We start from the raw sequence: 19,827 nt of genomic DNA, 5'->3' as shown, positions 1-19,827 counted from the left end.
CCAGGAAAGAGCAAAGTTCCTACCCCAGAGAACTCCCCTCCCAAGTATACGCAACCAGCGCTCAATAATTACCAGAACTTGTGCCCAGTTGCCTCAAGTAGGGAGGTTTCTGTGTTTATACAGCCTATTGTTTAAATCCTGGATAATCCTTTCTTTTTTCTTATGGAACCTTGGTATTTCTCTTGGGGTTCCCTTTTTTCCATTTCGTTTCTTATGAGTCCCTCCCCAGAAAATGAGGGGAAGGCGGTTAAAAAAATTGTTTTTTTAAACTAGTTATTAACAGCTCTGGTAATTGGTTTGGTGAGAAAGGATGAAAGCCTAATTTGAGGACTGTTTCAAGAATTTAGATGACCATGTCATCTTTCCATACTGCTCCACCCCGTCTCTTCATATCTTCCTACCTCAGAGAACTACAAATTGGCTAGATAACGTATGTTGCTGATGCCCCCTGGTTGCTATGCTTTGTGTGTGTGTGTGTGTGTGTGTGTCTGCTTTTCTTATTAGTAACAAGTGGGATTTTGTAAACACATGCTATTTGTGTGACTTGTATTACTCACTTGAAGCAATGTCAGTCTTTTTTCCACTGCGGTCTATGTGTCTGAGTCAGAGGGAGCCCTACAAGAGCTTTCTTTGAATTGATGGTTCCCTCCCAGTCACTCTTGACTTACTGCCAACTTTGCAGGGCGTAGTTACGAACAAATCTTTTTTTTTCCTCTTCTTCTTTAAAGCCAGACTGATTCATAGAAACTCCTTTAAAACTCAGTAAAAAGACACCGCCCCATCACACATCCCAACACACCAGCAGAGGAAACATAACCCTGCGGAGTCAGGTCTTTTCCCTCAGTGCTGTTACACACTCAAGGACAAAAGCCGGCTCTTGTCGCTCAAGGTGCTTGCGGCCGTCGTTCCCTTTCTCAAGGTAAGAAACATTCTGGGAGAGATTCAGAAAAAGTTTCTTTTCTTCCTTTTCCCTCTATTTCCCTTCTCTGGACCTCACCCAGCCTTGCTTTTCGCCTCTGCGTTTGTCTTCACTTTTCGATCTGGAGGCAACTTACGGGGTGATGAAAAAGGAAACTTCTTTTTGCTGTGTGGCTGAGAAATCCGCACACTCTCACACGGATCTACACTGCTTAGAGTAGGAAGGAGAAAAGCACGAGAATCAGGGGACAGTTTGCTTATTATAGTCACTGAGCCTGCACTCCAAGGTGTGAGGAGCTGGGACTCTGGGACAATCTGGGCACGTCTCCATAGAGGAAACGCTGCATACCTTTGAGATGACATATTTAAATTCAGTTTTCAAATGCTCCATTCTGATTTCAAAAACGCTTCAGTGCTGGGTTAGTTGGGTTTGTTGTTGTTGGGGTTTTTTTTTTTTTTTTTTTTGCGTATTTTCTTTTGTTTTAATTTTGTAAAAAATTAAATTAAATTTTAAAAATTTAAATTCTACTTACTTTTTTTTAATGGAGAGGTGGTTTTGTTTGTTACAAAGTCATTTTCTTTTATTTAATGTTATTTCTGTTGTTTGAAAACCTGATTTGAAAAAGGGAAAAAAGTGAAAAACTAAAATGCTGTTCAGGAAAATAAAAGTCTTTCAAATCAAATTCAGGGATGGTATAGGTGATGAAATCAGACTTCCATCTCATCTGAGCTCCAAAGAGTTCTCTATTGGGCAGATGTAGGGTGGAGGGTGGTGTACTCCACTAGTTGCTGAGAAATTTCGTGGATTTCTGTTTCCACTTGAGAAGTAGCTGCATTTCAGGAGTGAATAAGGATATTTTAAATCAGAAAACAAAATGAATTTGTAAAAAAAAAAAAAAAGACTAATTTTTCTGGATAGAGAGTAGTAGACTGCTTTTGTATGATTATTCTATTACTGTTTTAGAAGGCAGAGTGACATAAATAAGAACGCTCCAGCAGATAGTGATAGTAATTTTGAGAAAGAATCTTTTTATCTCTTGAGCTTTTCTATTCTCTGATTAGAGTGCCTTTGCCCAGGTGTGGCCCATTTCAACATCTCTACTATAATTATTTTTTCCCCCTCCATAAACAAAACAAGGGAGAAAAGACAAGATGCAACCTGTTTAGAGAGGTTAAGTTTTCCCTTAAGCAATTCAATGTATTTGGAGATTTTTTAATGTAACCAGTTGGTTTTCTTTTTCCAATCAAAGCTTGCTTTAAAAATGCCTGGGAGGTAGAAAAAAGAAGGGTGAGGCAACCTGTTGTACATACAGGCTATCCCAAAAATTTCAACTGCAGTTCTGAGCTAAATTTAAGGTCAGCTTAAGCTTTAAGCTAAACTCAAAACTGCAGCTAAGACTTTTGGGGCACTGTGTAGACAAGTTGCTAATTTTGCTCAAAGCTTTCACTATCTTGATGCCTCTGCCAGTACATAAAGAGAAACAATTACTTTAATCACTCATTTTCTAATAATGGTTTTGCACCTCCATAGTACTAATCCTTTCTGAGTTTTTTGAATTCTATAATCTAAGTACTATGAGAACAAACAAGTGGTAGGAGGTTGTTCATTTGCTACTGGTGGTGTTTTTTTTTTTTCTCCAAATTTTTCAATTAAAATGTGAGTTGTTTTTCTAGTAGTTGCTGCCTTCCATCTTTAGAAGCTGGTCAACCCCAGACTAACTTCTGAAAAATGGATTGATGAGTGAACTAACTAGAAGGACCCCTAAGAATTAAAATCGGTTTTAGGACTGTACAGTTCGCTTGGATCTATTGCAAAATTTTCTCTTCTGTCTCCTTATCATCTCCCCTGTGCCCTTGACCTACTGCCTATCTGTCCTAGGATGGGTCAGAATTCTGAAAAGAGCCTTGAAACCAAATAAAATTCTCAAAATATTTCTAAACTGGAGATCACCTAAAACTATTATAGTGGATCTGTCATCATGCTAAGAAATTCTGCAAGGTCTAATTCAATTGAACAAAAAAATCAAGTAAATTTAAAAAAAACATTTATTAAACATCTACTTTGTGCTGGGTTGTAGGGATACAAAGATAAGGGTAAAATAGCCCCTCAATGAGTTTATATTCAACTATGGTGGGTGGGGATGGGATGGAACAAACACAATGTACCATATAGTGCTAAGGAAATTGAGGAGGGAGTGATCACTAAAAGTTGGGGGAGGGAGTAGTGGATCAAGAAAGGTTTTCTTGGAAGATAGTGCCTAAGTTGAGCCCTAAAGGATTCTGAAAGTGGGAGAGGAGAGAGTTCATTTCAGATTTGTTTGAATGCGTGAAGTGGGGTAGTGGAGTTCAGAAGTGGGGGAAATGGTTGGTGACCTCTGGAGATTTCTTTCTTTTAAAAAAATAATTTGGGGAGGCAGTGACATTGTCAGACCTGTGCTTTAAGAAGATTACTTTGCTGCCTGTGTAGATGAGAAGTTAGAGTGCGGAGATAGATACTGGAAACAGGAGACAAATTCAGAGGCTAACACAATAGTCCATACACTAAGAGATGAGGACCTAAGCTAAATTCTGTTGCTGGGATGTGAGAGATATCCAGAAGTTAGAATAAACAAGATTTGGTAACTAACTGCACTTGGAAGTGAGGGAGAGTAAAGAGTCAGGGATGGATGCTTCTAAGGTTTTGAATCTAAATGAATGGGTGGATGATGATGCCTGCTGTAGAAATGGGCCAATTCCTTAATTCTTCAGGGTGTAGCCCAGATTGACAGGGCCCCAGAGCAGACATTCAGGCTTAAATGCTCTAACGCAGTCCATTGACCCCAACGGGTCTAGAGCAGTACTAGATGCATCTTGGTGGGAAGGACATTTGTGGAGACCATTTTGGTTCTTTGACCATAGTGAGGGGTTCATACCTCTTCTTGGCTAGGTTTAGTATGGCTCTGGGGGAGTTCAGTCAGTAGTGAGCCTAATAATCCTATTTAGTGGCAGACTAAATTCACAAGGGGAAGAAAAGGAACTTTTCAGACTGGAGACAATACAGAACTGGTATACTTGTTATATCCTTCCCTTCTCTGTCTGTCTCTGTCTCTCAATCTCTGTGTTTCTTTCCATCAGTTTAGGCCAAAGACAAGATTAAAATAATGATAGGCATTTTTTAGACCTTGTAACTGTTCATCCAGCCAAGAACATCTACAGTATTTGAATCAAAACTATTTCACACACTACAAATAATAGCATAATAAACATAAGAACATCGTTCTCTGATTCACCACACACTGATTCATAGTCATATACCTGACTCAATCAAAGGTCTAGATATAGGCACACATTGATGGACAAATATACACTCAGAGATACATGTTGACACACCCAGCTAATGGTCTCCCAGAGGTCACATTCAAGGCATTATGGTGTAACAGAAGGTTGACTTTGGAGTCAGGAAACTCAAAATTCAAGTCCCACCTTTGACATACTGAATGTGTCGCATTGAAGAAGTCGCTAATCCTCTCAGTATTTCAAAGAGAAGCTGCAGACCTTTGGTAGACAGACATTTTCTCAGCAAGTAGTCCTCTATCTCTGTGAAATCACAGGCTGAGTCCCTGTCCCTTGGAAAAACTTAGATTTATGTTGCACTTTAAAGTTTGTTTATAGCACATTTTTATCATGACAACTCTGTCAAGTAAATAATGCAAGGATTATTTTGATTTTACAGCTGAGGAAATTAAGGATCACATAGGTCAATGACTTTTCCAAGCTCCTATCTATACTTAGTAAGTGTCAAGAGCTAGGCCTTGAGTCTTTTTGAGTAAACCTAATACTCTTCTTACTAAAACATGCTAGAAACCCATCTAACTTAACTCTTTGGGTTGTCCCATGAGTTGGTCCACAGTTTGTCTAGTCATGCCTACTAGGTTCACCAAAAGACCACACTTAAGGATCTAGAAGTCCATATGTGGCCTCAAGGCTGCAGGTTCTCCACCCCTAGGAGGCTCTCATCAAAAAGTCTACCAATCACATCATTCCTATCTTTTTCCACACTGCTAGCAGGCGACCCTCTATTAGCAGGAGTCTTATTCTCTTTTCCTGGGGAAAACTGAATGATCCTTGATCCACAAGGAGAATATTGTCTTTCAGTCATCAACTTTCTAGTCTTTTCCCCATTCCTCACCAGTGTGGCAGAGTATCCCAAGTCTCTGGACTTGGACTATGTTGCAAAAGCAGGAGAATAAAAATAAAATCCAAATGGGTTGTTTTCTCCCAAACTGTGACTAATTCTGAACAGTGTTGTAGAGTGGAAAGAATACTGTAGTTCTGGTTCCCAGCTCTGGCACTGTCTTGCTGTGTGATTTTGGGTAAGTTATTTAACCTCTCTGGCAATTAATATGTTGATAAATAAAATGACAGGATTGGGCTTAATCTCTAAATCTTCTTTTAGTTCTAGCCATTTATCAATTTCTACTTTTATCATGTTGGAAGGAAACATGAACCCAGGAGACACACCAAGAGATATTATCCTCACCTTAGTAGATGGAACAGAAATAGGCAATGGTTACTCCCTGGTTCATGTCAACTGTTGGGTTAGCCCTTAGAGATGAGTGGGAAAAGAATAGAAAGAGGTAATAAGTTGCATTTGAAAGGGCGTTCTACAGAGTATCCACCCTTCCCCATAGTGCCCCCAGAGACCGCAATATCCATTCAGAAATTCCTCATGCATCCGGTCTGGTTGGCTTTTCTTAAAAGATTCTCATTTGCTCCATTAATTGAATGCAGATTGTATGCCCCCAAAGGAGGTGGGGAGGGGGCGTTGAAAGAATAATGGATAAGACACCTGGTAGACACTTTGAGTAGTTCGGCATCTGCCAGGAACCAAATGAGACATAGGGAAACTGAACAGGTCCTGGGAAAAAAACTCCACCCGTTTCTCAAGAACAGACCCTGCAGCATGAGGGTGTGGTTGTAAAGGGGTGTGTGTGTGTGTGTGTGTGTGTGTGTGTGTGTGTGTGTGTGTGTGTGTGTGTGTGTGTGTGTGTGTGTGTGTAGTTTCATGGCTTTATGAAAGAGAGACTCAGAGATACAGATAGAAGGATGGAGAGACAGAGACAGAGAGAGACAGAGACACACACACACACACACACAGAAAGACACCTAGTAGACACTTTGAGTAGTTAGGCATCTGCCAGGAACTCAATGAGACATGGGGAAGAGACAGACAGACAGACAGACACACAAAGGGGAGAGAAGAGGGACACAGAGACAGAAAGACAGTGATAGAGAGAAGCAGAGAGGCAGAAAGGAGGAAGGAAAGGCAGAAGAGAATAGAGAAATTTTAGGAGGTGATAGATATATATTGAAAGAAAGAGCCTAGAGGGGGAGGCAGATAATAAATAACACATCTATAGTACAAGACACTGTAAGATAGGTGTAAAATATTATTACCCCTATTCTACAGCTAAGAGAACAAAGGTCCTCAGTAATTAAATCACCCAGGAGGAAGTGACAGAGCTGGGATTCAAACCCGGATCCTTTGACTCCAAGTCTCAGCATTCTTTACCCTACACTTTGCTATTTTCCAAATAAGATTCAGGGATTCAGAAACATAGGAGAAGTGAGAAATAAGGGTCTGGGAAGAAGTAGAAAAGACACTTTTATTATAAAGTGTTACCTGCTGGTAAAAATGCAAGTTTTCATGAATGTTCATGCTTTCTTTTTCTTTTTCTTTTTCTTTTCCCCCTCCTGGCTTGGAGTTCATGTATCAACAAAACAGTTAATGGTTCTCAATATTGCCTATACTTTAAAAGGGTAAGTAGAGCTGAAAAGTGAAAAGTTGAAAGTGAAACATGTTCTTTCATCTTATAGCTTCAAAGTATGTATGTGTGGGGGGAGCAAAGCATCCTGGTATGTTCCTTCAACTCTGAGGAGTTATTCCTTGCCTTCTTACGATTTACTAACTAGGGCTTTACCCCTGGCCACTAACTCCTACAGGGTTCTAAGAAACAAATGACATATGAGGTGCATAACCATGACAGGGAGGGGCATGCTTTCTGCTCCCCAACCTGAGCCCTGGGGACCTTTGGGACTCTGCCTCCACACCTCTGTGACTCATTCACCATGGCCTCCTGTCTCTGTGTCATGACTACCCTTCACCCTCAGGTCCTAGACTGGTACCCTCCTGCAGCCTGACCATTCTCCTGTATCCTAATCACTCATTTGCCAGTTTCATTTTCTCAGTGAATCTCAGGGTCAAGAGAGATGACTTCTGCTGTGCCTCTCTCTACTGCTGTGCCTGCTATTTCCTCCCACAATCACATCCCAGGCAATAGAGGGTTGAGGATCATTGAACAAAGTGTAGAGGTACAGTTTAGTATCTCTAGGATTAGCTATCATTTTCCTGCCATTACTGCCTTCATCAGCGCCTAAGGTTAATTGAGAGTGTTGGCTACTCACCCAAACCACCTTGAAATACAACAAAAAAGTTTATTATGTGCTAGAGCAGAGACTTGTGCAAAAACCACTTGTGCAAAAGCAGAGTGAAGTCAGATTTGGGCCATGTTGGAATCCTGAGGTCTTTCCACTCCCCACGTAAGCTCCACCCTATAGCAGCCTTGACTCGTCCTATAATCTCTGTCTCATTTCCTTGTGGAATGTTGTTCTGGGTTCAGATGTCTCTTTCCAAAGTTATTCTTCCTCAAAAAATTTGTCTTTAAAAGGTGATTTGAGGAAGGCTTTCCTTCTTGCCCTGAGTGTCTTTTTATAGTATTTAACCTGGGGACTAGAGTCATTATGGATTTTTACAGGGTTCTTGAAATTCCTAGGCTCATAGAGTTTAAGGCTAGGAGGGATTTTAGGGACCATCTATTCTAATCCTCCACTGGAGAAAGAAGTGACAAATCAATCTAGTATACTTGGCAAGAAACCCTATGGATAATGTGACTCATGGGATCATGAGTTGGACATAATTGAGCAACAAATTCTAACCCTTCATTTTACTGATAAGAAACCGGAATCCCCAAGGTCTCATATCTAGTTAGTGACGTTCTCAGGATTCAAAGCCAGTTCCCCTGACTTCAAATCCAGGTACGTTCTGTTATATCATTCTGAAACCCTGATCTCCTTATTCTTGGAACATATTCACAAGGGTTATTCTGAAAGGAGGTTCAAGAACCCAGGGTTCTGAGTCAAGCCCATATTTTTCTATGAAGCTAAGTTCTTCTGTACGGATTTGGGAAACCTGAGGCTGGAATTTGAGTATTAAGCTTCAGAAGCAATTGCCTCTGGGGTTTGGAGGAGTGTTCCTTCTGAGAAGAAAGTACCTTGAACACAGACCAGAATGTTTCTTTATTCTGGTATCAGGAGGTTTTCATTAGTTTTAAGAGATTGTAATGACACATGCGTGGACCAGAAAGCAGTAACTGTAATAGGGTGGCATTAATAATAATAACTAATATTTAAAAAAATAACTAACATTTGTATGTGCTTTATGAAACACCTTTGTGTATGGTCCCCATAATAGGTCTATGCATTATGTAGTGCATGCTTACCCATTTAACAGATGTAGAAATGTGACTTGTTCAAGGTCACACAGGATGTTAGTGGTTCTTTCATTACTCCACATTGCCTCAAATGGCTCTATAGTTTTTTCCAAATCTAAAGAAAATACTGAAGATGTGCAAGAAAAAAAGCATAGCATAATGGAAAGATTTTTGGACCGAAAGTCTAACCATCTGGCTTCTAGACAGCTACAAATTTTCTGCATGACCACAGGCAAGTCACTTATATGTTGCCTTCCCATTCATTAGACTGTTAGCTGCTCCTTGAAGGCAATAACTGTCTTTCTTTTTGCTTGTATTTATGTCTCTAGCATGTAGCACAGAGGTTGTCACAGAGTAAGCACCTAATAAATGCTTATGACTTACACCTATTGGGGCTTTAATATCCTCATTTACAAAATGGGAGGATTGGGCTAACATGACCTATAAAATGTCTTCTGGCTCAAAAATTCCTGAACAATAACAAGAATTTTTTTTTTTTTTTGGCCTTAAATGCCTAGAATTAGGGGAGAGATTTAAAAAAAGGAGGGGCTGAATTCCAGGGCAGCCTGCATTAAACTATGGCATATAGTAGCCATCTCCTACCAACCTCACCAGAGTGAGCTAGATTTCTTGGGATCTCAGCTTAGCCACACCTTGATTTTTCTTCCCCCTTCTTTCCCTCTTGGCAGACACCTCCTTGTAAGATCTCTTGGCCGTCGGGATACTTCTGTTGCAGGAAGTACTCTGGAACTTCTCCTTACCTCTTTCAGTTACCTTCCTCTTACCTACTCCAACAGGAGAAATGTTTGCCTTCTATGTCCTGTTGTTCCTCTGGGGTTGATGATCTTGCTTTAGAATTTTATGTGTCCACTAAGATCTTGCTCATACTATTCCAGAGTTTCCACAACCTAATAATGAAATGGATGGGAATGGGAAAGAGATCCAGATGGACGGTGGTGGGTGGACAAACAAGGAAGACCTAAGATTTCCTAAAATGTGCTTCCTCTCTCTGGGAACATTTTCAAAAATAATACACTTGCTACCATTGTTCCTTTTTGTTCCTAGCTAGCATGTTATCCAGCATTATGGGTGTGGACCTCCAGTTTTCATTCACTGGCAACAAAATCATGCAGTATTAGAATATAGAGAAGAAACCCGAGAAATGAGTCTAATCCAGGCACTCTTAAACTAGGGTTCATGAACTTGTTTTGATAGCTGTATTTCAATGTAATTTTTTTCTCTTGTAATATGCATTGTCATTTATGTACTTAAAATCATTGAGAACAAGTCCATAGGATTCACCAAACTTCCTAAATTTAAGAATCTCTGATCCAACAGCCTCATTTTACAAATGATAAAACTAAGACATGGAGAGATGAAAGGGTTGACTTACAGAGCTCACTGACTACTGACCTCTTTGGTTTCCTTTAAGTTCCAATGTTTTAGTGGTTTTCAGTTGTGTCTGTTCATGACCCCATGTAGGATTTTTTTGGCTAAGATACTGGAGTGATTTGCCACTTCCTTCTCCAGTTCATTTTACAGTTGTGAAAGCCAAGGCAAACAAGGTCAAATGACTTGCCCAGGGTCACATCGCTAGTCAGTATCTGAGGCTGAATTTGAACTGAGAAAGAGGAGTCTTCCTAATTCTAGGCTTGGCATCTTATCCACTGCTGACCACCTTGATACCTAGTAGGCACTTTAATGTTATTGATTGATTCAGTTCAACTATCTGGTCATTACCATAGCTAGACCTGTGGCTTAACCTGTTATATGGTGCAAAACAGCCTTGATTTAGAGTCAGAAGCCTTGGCTTCCATCTTCAGTTCTGTGAGTTACTAATCATGTGATCTGGGGCGGGTGACTTCACATCTCTAGGTTTAGCTTCCTCAGCTGTAAAAAGAAGGACTTGGATTGAATTCTTCCAGGGCAAAACCTCATGACTTTCAATCCTATGCTTCTTCCCCATGCATCTTTTCTGTTTTCAATCCAGTCTCATGATAGTTGATGTTGATGCCAGATAAAAGCCACTCTTTCCACAACAATCCTAACATGTAGCCTCTTTTTTGGGGAAGCATTCCCAGAATGATGAAAGAACCAGTTGTTTTCCCAGAAGCCCATAGACCACTCTTTCTTTGGCTGCCTCAAATGCAGGTTTTTTTTTACAGTTCTGTTGTTTAAAAAGTTCAGTCCCAATTGGATAGTAATATCCATACCTTCCATGCCAAACACCAGGCTTTTAGAAGCAGATGGACATTAAGCTTTCTCCCATGGAGAAACAAATGGAGTTTTTTCTTTCTTTTTGGAAATAAGATTTGGAAGGGAAACTATCCTTGATGTGAAGCAATAACGCTTACATTGAAACTTCACTTGAGGACTCATCTAATACACACCCCTTTCCTTCCCCAGTTACCCACTCCCATTATTGAATTTAATTTTCATCTAGAACAGTGAACTATATAATATCTTTCCACTTTAGTGATGGAGCATTTCCTTTGTTGCTTCTGTGTTCAATTACCATCTGATTTTCTGCATGAAATAATTCTTTGATGGAAAAAGCTGACTTAAGACAGAGAAAGCATTGGCTTCTTTTTTCTCCTTGTCAAACAATAATTTTCTTAGAAGGTTAAGAGAGTCTTATAGTTAGATGGTGTCAATCACTAACTGGTTGGGCTGAAAAGGACTTCTGAGATCTATATTCAAGCCCCTCATTTGAGAGATGAGATTGTAGTCTCAGGGATATGTACAAAGTCAATTGGTTTTTGGATGGCAGAGCAAACTCAGCTCTTCTGCTTAAAATCCAGTTCGCTTTCCACTACATATAAGCCAGATAGTGTAGAGAAAACTGGTGGCAGTTGAGGGTAGTGATGAGGTAGCCGATGACATGAAGAAATTCCTCTGTTTTTCCTCTTTTCTTGTCCTTTGGAGAAAGTATCAAGTTTTTCATCAGGGCAGGGGAGGGTTGGAGTGATCTGTGAGAAGTAATGTCATTGCAGGGAGATGAAAGAAGGAAGAACAATGCTAATTAATCCTGAGATTATATAGGATTATAGTATCATTTAGTTGAGAATATGGAAGATGGTTGTGAGGGATCTGATAGAATAGTCTTTAATGGTGTTAAAAGTTTATATCTTCCATAGTTATACATATTGTAAAGTGGAATGTGTAGTAGGATGGATAGAATGATAAATCAATTGATACTTAGAATTCAATATTTTCCATATATCATTTATATGTATGTTTATTATATGTATACACTGACTCTGTACACACACACATTGCTTTGTAATGAAAACAAGTTAGCATATACCTACCAGAGTTAAGTTCCCCCAAACAAATGAATCCATATAGAGATTTACAGAGAGGAGTTACAAACAAGATGAATGATCAATGAAGGGCCCAAACAGAGTACTTGAATATGGTTTGTTTTTTAAAAAACAAATTAAAGAAAGGTGATGCCCCAAAGACCATCTATGGAAACTAAGGACAAACTCTACCTTTTGGATTTCTTTTAATATTTCCCATGAAGGCTTCAGGATCCTCTTAATGCATTTAAGTTATTTTAATTTATTCTAAATCCTGGTGATCAGGAGAGCTCCTGAGTAATTGGAGTCCATCTGCATTGACTCTCAGGTGTCAATCATGTTGGAACAGCATCATTTATGGGACAGTGAAATGCACAGTTTTTTCCACATGGAGCCAGGTAATAACAATAATTATTATTATAACTAACATTTATATAGTGCTTATTATGTGGCAGCTGCTGTGCTAAGCACTGTATGGTTTTTTCATTTGATCCTCTCAACAACCCTGAAAGGCAGATATAATTATTATTGTCCTCATTTTAAAGTTGAGACAACTGAGGCAAACAGAGGTTAAGTGACTTGTCCAGGGTCACACAGCTAGACTGTTTCTGAGATCAGATTTAGACCCCTGACTTTGGGCTCAGTGCTGTATCCATTGTGCTACTCGACTGCCCCCTACAAAGGTCTATGCTTTATAATCTCATCAGTTAGATTGGAGGGGTTACCAAATTGTTGAGGGATTTTTCAGATTTCCACCTTCTTATAAAACATTTGGGACAGAAATTATATTCAACATAAAATACTGCCTTTTCTCCTTTATTATACTACAAATCATTAGATATATATGATAGATACTATGATAACACAAAGCATTTTTGTCACAATAACCTTGTGAGGTAGATATTACATGGATTATCCCCATTTTACAAATGAGAAAACTGAAACTATCAGACCTTAAATGATATGCCGATGTTCACACAACTAATAAATGTTTCAGGAAACATTAGAACTAAGGCTGTGATTTGCTGGAGCCAATCTGTACTAGCTCTTGGGAGCTAATTGTTCAATTTCATTGTGAGCATCCGCACGCACCTTGTCAATTGCCAAAGCTTGCTTGGTTGTTTTGTTGATTGTCTAGACCTGAGAAAAAGATGGAAGAAAAGTTAATGGTGCTGATTAAACTTAAAAGTGTGCCTGGCACAATTTTTTTGGAGAGCCAGTTGTTACACATTTACCAACACGCCCCATAAGGCACTCTCTTGCCTCTTAAGTCTGGAGCACGATTCGTTAGGCTACTGTGATACAAAGAGGGACAGCTAACACTAGGCAAGATGCCTCCCCTTTTGAGGCCTGGGTTTTCTTATTTGGAAATCATCTTAGATGATTTCTAAGGTGAAGTCCTAATATTCTATTATTTTGCATACAGGGAAATTCACAGTCCCTGACCTCAGTGAGTCTGTAAAATCCAAAGAAAATTTGCTTGGGGTTTTGACCAAGCTCTTGATCATTCCTTTATCTTTCCTTTCCTAGTTCCCTTTTTGCTCTTTCTTCACTATGCAATTAAATTGTGCTTACAGCACTGTGAGAACGCAAAGGATTCACATCGGGACCCATTTAAGTGCTAACGTTTAAGTGTGTACAAAGATAAAACAAAACAATCTTTGCCCTCAAATAGATGATATTCCTCTAGGGTAAAACTATAAGTACCCGGGTAAGTAAACATAGATAAGTAAATATGGAGTTTTAGCAACTGGAGGAGGTGGGGCAGTGCAGGGCAGAGGAAGAGAGGCTCTTAGAAGAGATGACACCTGAGCCAAGTGTGGAGGAAGAAAAAGTTTCTGAAAGAGCAAGATGATGAGAGAGTGCATTCCAAGAATGGACAGTAGGTAGTTTGTGTGAATACTGTAGCAGGAATTGGAATGTTGGGTATGGTAATGACCATTAGTCTAATTTGGATGGAACACAGAGTAATGTGGAGTAGGTAGGAGTCAGTTTGTGCAGAGCCCCTGAAGGCTTAGTTAATGGACAATAGGGGACCACTAAAAGTTTTTGAGTAGGGGAGTGACGTGGGCAGACCTGTACCCAAGCAGATTATTTTGGCAACTGGACAGAGAATGGATTAGAGATAGAAGAAGTGGTTTTTAGAATAGTCCAAGTGGGAGAATACTTTGGTAAATGTCCATTTTTTTTTAACCCTGTTTTCTTTAGAGAATAGATTCTTGAGAGAATCCTCAGGTTAGTCTACCATGGTTCCTAATTAAATAGGCAAATTCTTGAAGTAACAAGCCCCAGGGAAAGGGTGGAGCTCTATGGGGGTGTGAGTTCTAGGGATTAATATCGTCCTGATAAATGCCTCTGGATTAGGAATAGATTTGAGGCAGATCTTGGTGGCCGAATAGTCTCCATTCCTGTCTTTCCTTTCCCTCAGAAAAGTCTGTATTTTCTGGGTCACTGGGAAAATGGCCTAATGTTTTATGGTGTAACCAGATCCAGGATGCTTGTCTGAAAGATGTTCTGTGAAAAAGGACTGTGAAGCAATCTTGTGCCATCTTGTACAGGGAAAATTCCAGTTTCTCCACCCTCGCCTTTCATCTTAGAGATTCTCACCCACTTTCACATGAATCATGGAAATTACAGCTAAATTGGAATATCCCTGTGATGTCACATAGTCATTCCATCTTCTCCCTTCTCCTCCCCTCTGCCAATTTCTGACCATTTCTCCCCTCAGGGCTTTGGCCACTCAGGCCACATTTTTTTTTTTAAATTTCTTTGACTTTGGAAGCCACTTTTCTCATTGCTCCACTCTATCCCAGGGCTCCTAATTATCTCTTAAACCACCTACAAATAATTCTTCTACCTGCTTTCCCTACTATTCCCACCATTATTCAATAAATTCAATTCAATTCACTAAGCATTTTAAAGCCCTGTTAGGTCCCCAGGCACTATTCTGGCTTCTGGAGGTGCAAAGACATGACAAAAGAATAAGAAATAATCCCAGATTTTAAGAAGTTTACATTCCACAGTGTTTTGGAAAGTGATCCTCAGATCCTCAATTTAGAAATCATATACAAGTTTTTTAAATGTAATGTGATTATTAATTTTCTATTAAAGATTTTAGGACATCTATGTCCAAAGAGATTTTCATAAGAAAAGAGGAAAGGAGGACCAGTCTTTACAGCAATGATGAATTTACCCCATCTCAAAACAGTTAACCCATTCAGTTCAGTAATAGTTTTTGACTGACTTGTGAACTGAGGACATCAAGGCAAAGAGACAGTCTGACAATGTTTCAATTCTTTTTTGGAGGGAAGTCTTTCCAAGTAAAAAGCAGTGCGGTGTAATAAAAAAAAAAGAGAGACTGAATTTGGGTTGAGAGGACCTGTTTTCAGATCCTGACTTTGCTATTTCTGTGCTACTGTAAGTAAATCACTTGATTTCATTTGGCTTTAGTTTCTTCAAATATAAAATATATATTTCTTTAACTATAAAATGAGGACATTAGATTAGATACACTCTAAAGTTCCTTCTAACTATAAACCATGGTCTATGAAGTTTACAGGCAGATGGAGGTGAAGGATTTTTCTTCTGTCCACACCCAGACTCTCACATAGAGCCAGAACTGAAAGTAACAACTGGTGATACCTGGAATGATTACTGAGTGTTCTAGTCAAATAAATATCCTGGATTAAGAATAAATCCATTAGAATAGAGCAACAAATTGTTTCCTCATTGAGATATAGAATGATAACACATGGTTGTTTGTCTTTCTATTTTTCTCTATGTCTGTTTTTTTCATCTGTCTCCTAGGTTCACAATACAAGTGGAAGGGGACTTGGAATTCACCTAGTCTGAACTCTCTATTTTTGTAGATAAAGTAATGGGGTTAGAGAAGGTAAATGATTTACCTTAGGCCATAAGTTTAGCAATAGAACCAGGAGAATCAAAACACACTGTTATCACTATTCTCCTCCACTTACTTGTTTTCAGTTATCATGCTTTGTCAAGAGTTGGTACATTTCAATAGCAACTGAAGAGACACTTGCAATTTCTAGAGTAAAGACAAAAAACGGTGGTGGTGGTGGTAGTAGGGGGAAGCAAACTCTTATGTGACAAGTCATAATATAAGCCTAATTTATAGTTATAATCATGTTTATCGCCAATAGCTACAACGATCACATTCTAATACACACACAAAAAAAGTTATTGTCTTCAAAATGTCATGATGATTAGCAGCAGTTGCCTGCGCTGGAAATGAGTCTGTCCCCAAAGCCGATGAGCAAATATTGGGCTTTAATTCCTGAGGCTGGAGTTGTCACCATCAATTTCTACTCTGTTTCAGTTATTAGCTCTGAATTGCTGTCTTCCTTTTCAGCTAGTGGTCCTCTAAATGCAGGTTTCTTTCCTCTTTCTGTCATACCACAACACACATGCTGTGGTCCTTGCCGTGCGTGTGTATGTGTGTCTGTGTGTGTTTTAGTAGACTAGGTGACTAGTAATGGGCTAGGGCAGAGACACAGATCATTAAAAATAATGACCACCTCCATATATACTCTAATAAAAGCAACAAACACAATAACAAAAAACAGCCGGGTACACTTTAATTTTACCCACAATTAGATGGAGGAGAAAAGATGGCAAAAAAAAAAAAAAAGTTGTAGGTAACTCAGGTCACTTCTCTAGCCAAGTGATCCCTACCCACTTCTGTCTGTATGTATCAGCCAAAAAACCAAAAACCAAACGCATCTGTTAAACTAAGAGTGGGCTATTCTAAGGAAAGACAGTGCACCATCACAGAAATCTGAGATGAAAGGAAGTTGCTTGTTTTTTCACTACTCCAACCAACTGGAATGAAAAAATGAAAGGGGGTGGGGAGGGTGGGGAGTGGATGTGCTTTTGATCAAAAATGATGTAGGAAGCTGAGAATTTTCATACCCTAAAGATACCATGGATTAGGATAGTCAGTGGGGAGGGAGAAGCTTTGGAAACTTTAGTTCTCAAAAACTGAGAGAAGGGGAAAAGTAAATCAGATATGACTTTAAAGTGTAGAAAAGGCAATTAAAGGAGAAAGAAAGGGATACTGTACTCTGAATAGCCTGTCTATAAGAAGAAATTTATACTTGGCTGTACTTGGAATAGTCTATTCACATTTGAATAGAATAAGCCTTTAGAAAGACTTTCCAACATTTAGAGGGAAAGTATTTTTAAATGAAGGAAGAGGAGGGAAAAAAAATCCTTAAAGGGATTTAGGAGGATTAAGTAAAAGAAGTAATTAAAAATCAATCATCCCTTGGATTGCATCTTCTGTGTAATCAACCATATCTTTGTATAATTTTGTAAATTTGGCCTGTGCTTGCAGGGCAGGACCCCAGATTGCGCTGAAGTCAGGATTTTCTTTCCCATCCCAGAGGTCATGTTGCTTTTTCCCTGCCTTCTGTCCCTGACATGAGGGGGAACACTGGGCAGAAAGCCAATTTCCAAGAGGACCAAAGTGCTTTACTACACACAGTTTCCTTTATACTCACCAAAGTTTTGGGAACTAAGATGTGCCTTGTTATTATTCTAATTTTACTCATGGAGGAAATTGGTAGTTGAATAACTGGTTCAAGGGCTAAATGAGAAGTCAGTGATAGGTATCAGTTACCTTATTTCAAATGGAAATTTAAATATAATTGTTTAAAGAACTTTACACCATAGAAGAAAACCTTAGAGTAATGGAAGGGAGCTGAGTAAAGGAAAAAATTAAGCTGAAAATAAGGAAAGATTTGCTAATGATGGGTCTGGGAGCCACCAAATTCTTTCTCCCTTGGAAGAAGCATTGTCAACTAGCTTGTATCATTCATAATCCAATTGGACAAAGTCCTAGGAAATAATTTGACATTGTGGAGAATGCTACCACTCTGGTCTGGTGATGGTGAGAGATGGTGAGAATGTGAAATCTAGTCACTGCATGCCATCCCTGAACAGTAATAGTATAGGTACCCCTTATCAGTTCTATTCTGAAGGTTTGGAGAATAAAGCAGTGTACCTTAAAAGGATTAGAATTTTATAGCCCTCTAATCCAATAAAACCTTGTACTAAGTGAAAATGTCTAAGGCACTCTCAGAGCTTCAGTCAAATGAGGCAGAATAGGAAAAAAGGGGAACAAGTGCATTCCGTGGTCTCTTACCTTTTTGATGGCATTTGCACATATACCCTATTCAGGCTATGAAGCCATATATCACTCCCTCTACATACAAATGTGTATGATACTTTAACCCCTTTGGGTAGGACAAAACATCTCATTGGCAGCAGGCAATTACCAGAACAGATTCCCTTGCCTACTTCCATTTTAAGTCAATGCAGAATTTACTTATTGCCTTTGCCTTTGATTTGTTCTCACTACCTATTCTCCCATTGACAGATAGACTTTCGTCTCTCTATGCAAGTTTGCTGGGCCAGTTTTTCCTTTCTTCTTTCTTCTTCTGTGACTTCTCCATCTTCCTGTTCTCTATATTGACTTTTGTTTTCTGGATTGGAGTTTATCCTTTTCAAAAGGCATTCACAGTTTCAAAGTTTGTATACTATTGTCACCTATGTCTATAAATACTAGCAAAAATCTCCAGTACAAGTCCTGATGAGCCAGGATTCTTTGCTCAAACATAGTCCTCTGTACCCAAATCAGCAACTGTCATTGAGCTGAGACCTTCACAACCTGAAAGCAGGAGCAAATGATGCTAGAAGAAAGCAGATTGATAAATATATGATCAAACCATTGAGTTGCCAATGTAGAGTTAGAATTATTAAAGACTGGAGTAGTAGAAAAATAGAAGAGGACATATCTTCTTGACTCTCGTATTTTGCTGAAGAATAATATTTACAGGCCACCTAAAGCACTTAGCACAGTGCCCAGCACATAGTAAGTCCTATATGTTTACATAACAACAATTACTAAAGCTACATTATTATTAATTATTATTACCTAGCCCTGAAGCCTGGCCTTGAGCATGCTATAGAAGAAGCAAATATCTTTGCTTCATTTATGTCCAACTAACATATGCAATGTTGGAAAGAAGGCACAGTCCTCATCTTGAATTCTTCCTTCCTACATGACCTGGGGCAAACCACTTAAGTTCCTAAGTCCTCATCTGCACAACCTTAACAGGTTGAACTGGGGCATTCTGTGAGGAGGCTCCTTACAGCTCTGACATTGGGACACCAGAAGAAACGAGACTGGATCTCCATGGAAAATGGAACTTATTGCATGTGGGCCTAGAGATATCCAAAGTACTTTTGAAAATTTTTTTTAAAATGTTTTTTCCATCTCTTCACATATAAACAAAGCATAAATAATCTTTATCAACATAAAATTTTCTGCCCTTTTTCTCCCTCCCCCTTTCAAAATATAGTAGATGCTTAATAAATTAAATATATGTATATATAACAGATACCTAAGAAAACAATTATTTATGTATGTCCATGTGTACATATGTGTATACACATACATGTAGGCATATACATACACATAAATGTCTATATGTGTGTGTGCACATATATATATGCACACACACATATATTTCCATAACTGTAATCTCATTGATGTAGGGAACTTGTAATGTAGAATTCCTTTTATTGATGCAGATTGTCAACTGTTCTAGAATTATTAGTCTAAATGCCTGGGATATTTAGGTTTCTGGGTTTCCAAGGGTTACCTTAGTTATGCCTTTAGCATATGTCAATGTCAGTCAAATCTTCCTGATTTGGAGGCTCACTTTTCTCTATCCATTACATTATGATCCAGATAGACATTCAATATACAACAAGTTAAATAATTAGGTTACTGGAGATGTAAAATAGTGGTTTTCTCAAGGTTTTATTAAAAAAATAATAAACACCACATATATACACACAAATGCATAGTGCTTTAAGGTTTGCAAAGTATATATCTATATTTATCTTGTCTGATTCTCAAAACAACCATGTTGGGTAAATGCCTTCTCACTCTCAGATAATAACTTAATGCCTTCTTATGTCAGATGAGAAAACTGAGGTTGTGAGGTGAAAGAAAGCAACTGATCTAGGGTCATATAATTACTAAGTAT

At 38.8% G+C, this 19,827-nt stretch overlaps 1 protein-coding gene across 2 annotated transcripts in view; it reads left to right on the top strand.

Annotated features, from left to right (window-relative positions):
- Positions 1–756: 756 nt before the first annotated feature.
- Positions 757–19,827, top strand: part of EMP1 (epithelial membrane protein 1) — a 30,647-nt gene continuing 11,576 nt past the window's right edge. Inside the window, exon 1 of one of the 2 annotated variants that reach the window (XM_072653892.1) lies at positions 757–919. Coding sequence is in view for 1 of the 2 variants with exons in the window: in XM_072653891.1 (XP_072509992.1) it covers positions 6,686–6,717 (32 nt within the window). In the remaining variant the exon portion in view is untranslated. Of the gene's footprint in view, positions 920–6,662; positions 6,718–19,827 lie in introns of those variants that run through there. The other variant, XM_072653891.1, reaches the window with a different exon arrangement.

Source organism: Notamacropus eugenii, chromosome 3 (genome assembly GCF_028372415.1).
Source record: "Notamacropus eugenii isolate mMacEug1 chromosome 3, mMacEug1.pri_v2, whole genome shotgun sequence".
Classification (NCBI taxonomy): domain Eukaryota; kingdom Metazoa; phylum Chordata; class Mammalia; order Diprotodontia; family Macropodidae; genus Notamacropus; species Notamacropus eugenii.
The sequence above is the reverse complement of the archived record's forward strand: the minus strand, read 5'-3'. Positions and strand labels throughout refer to the sequence as shown.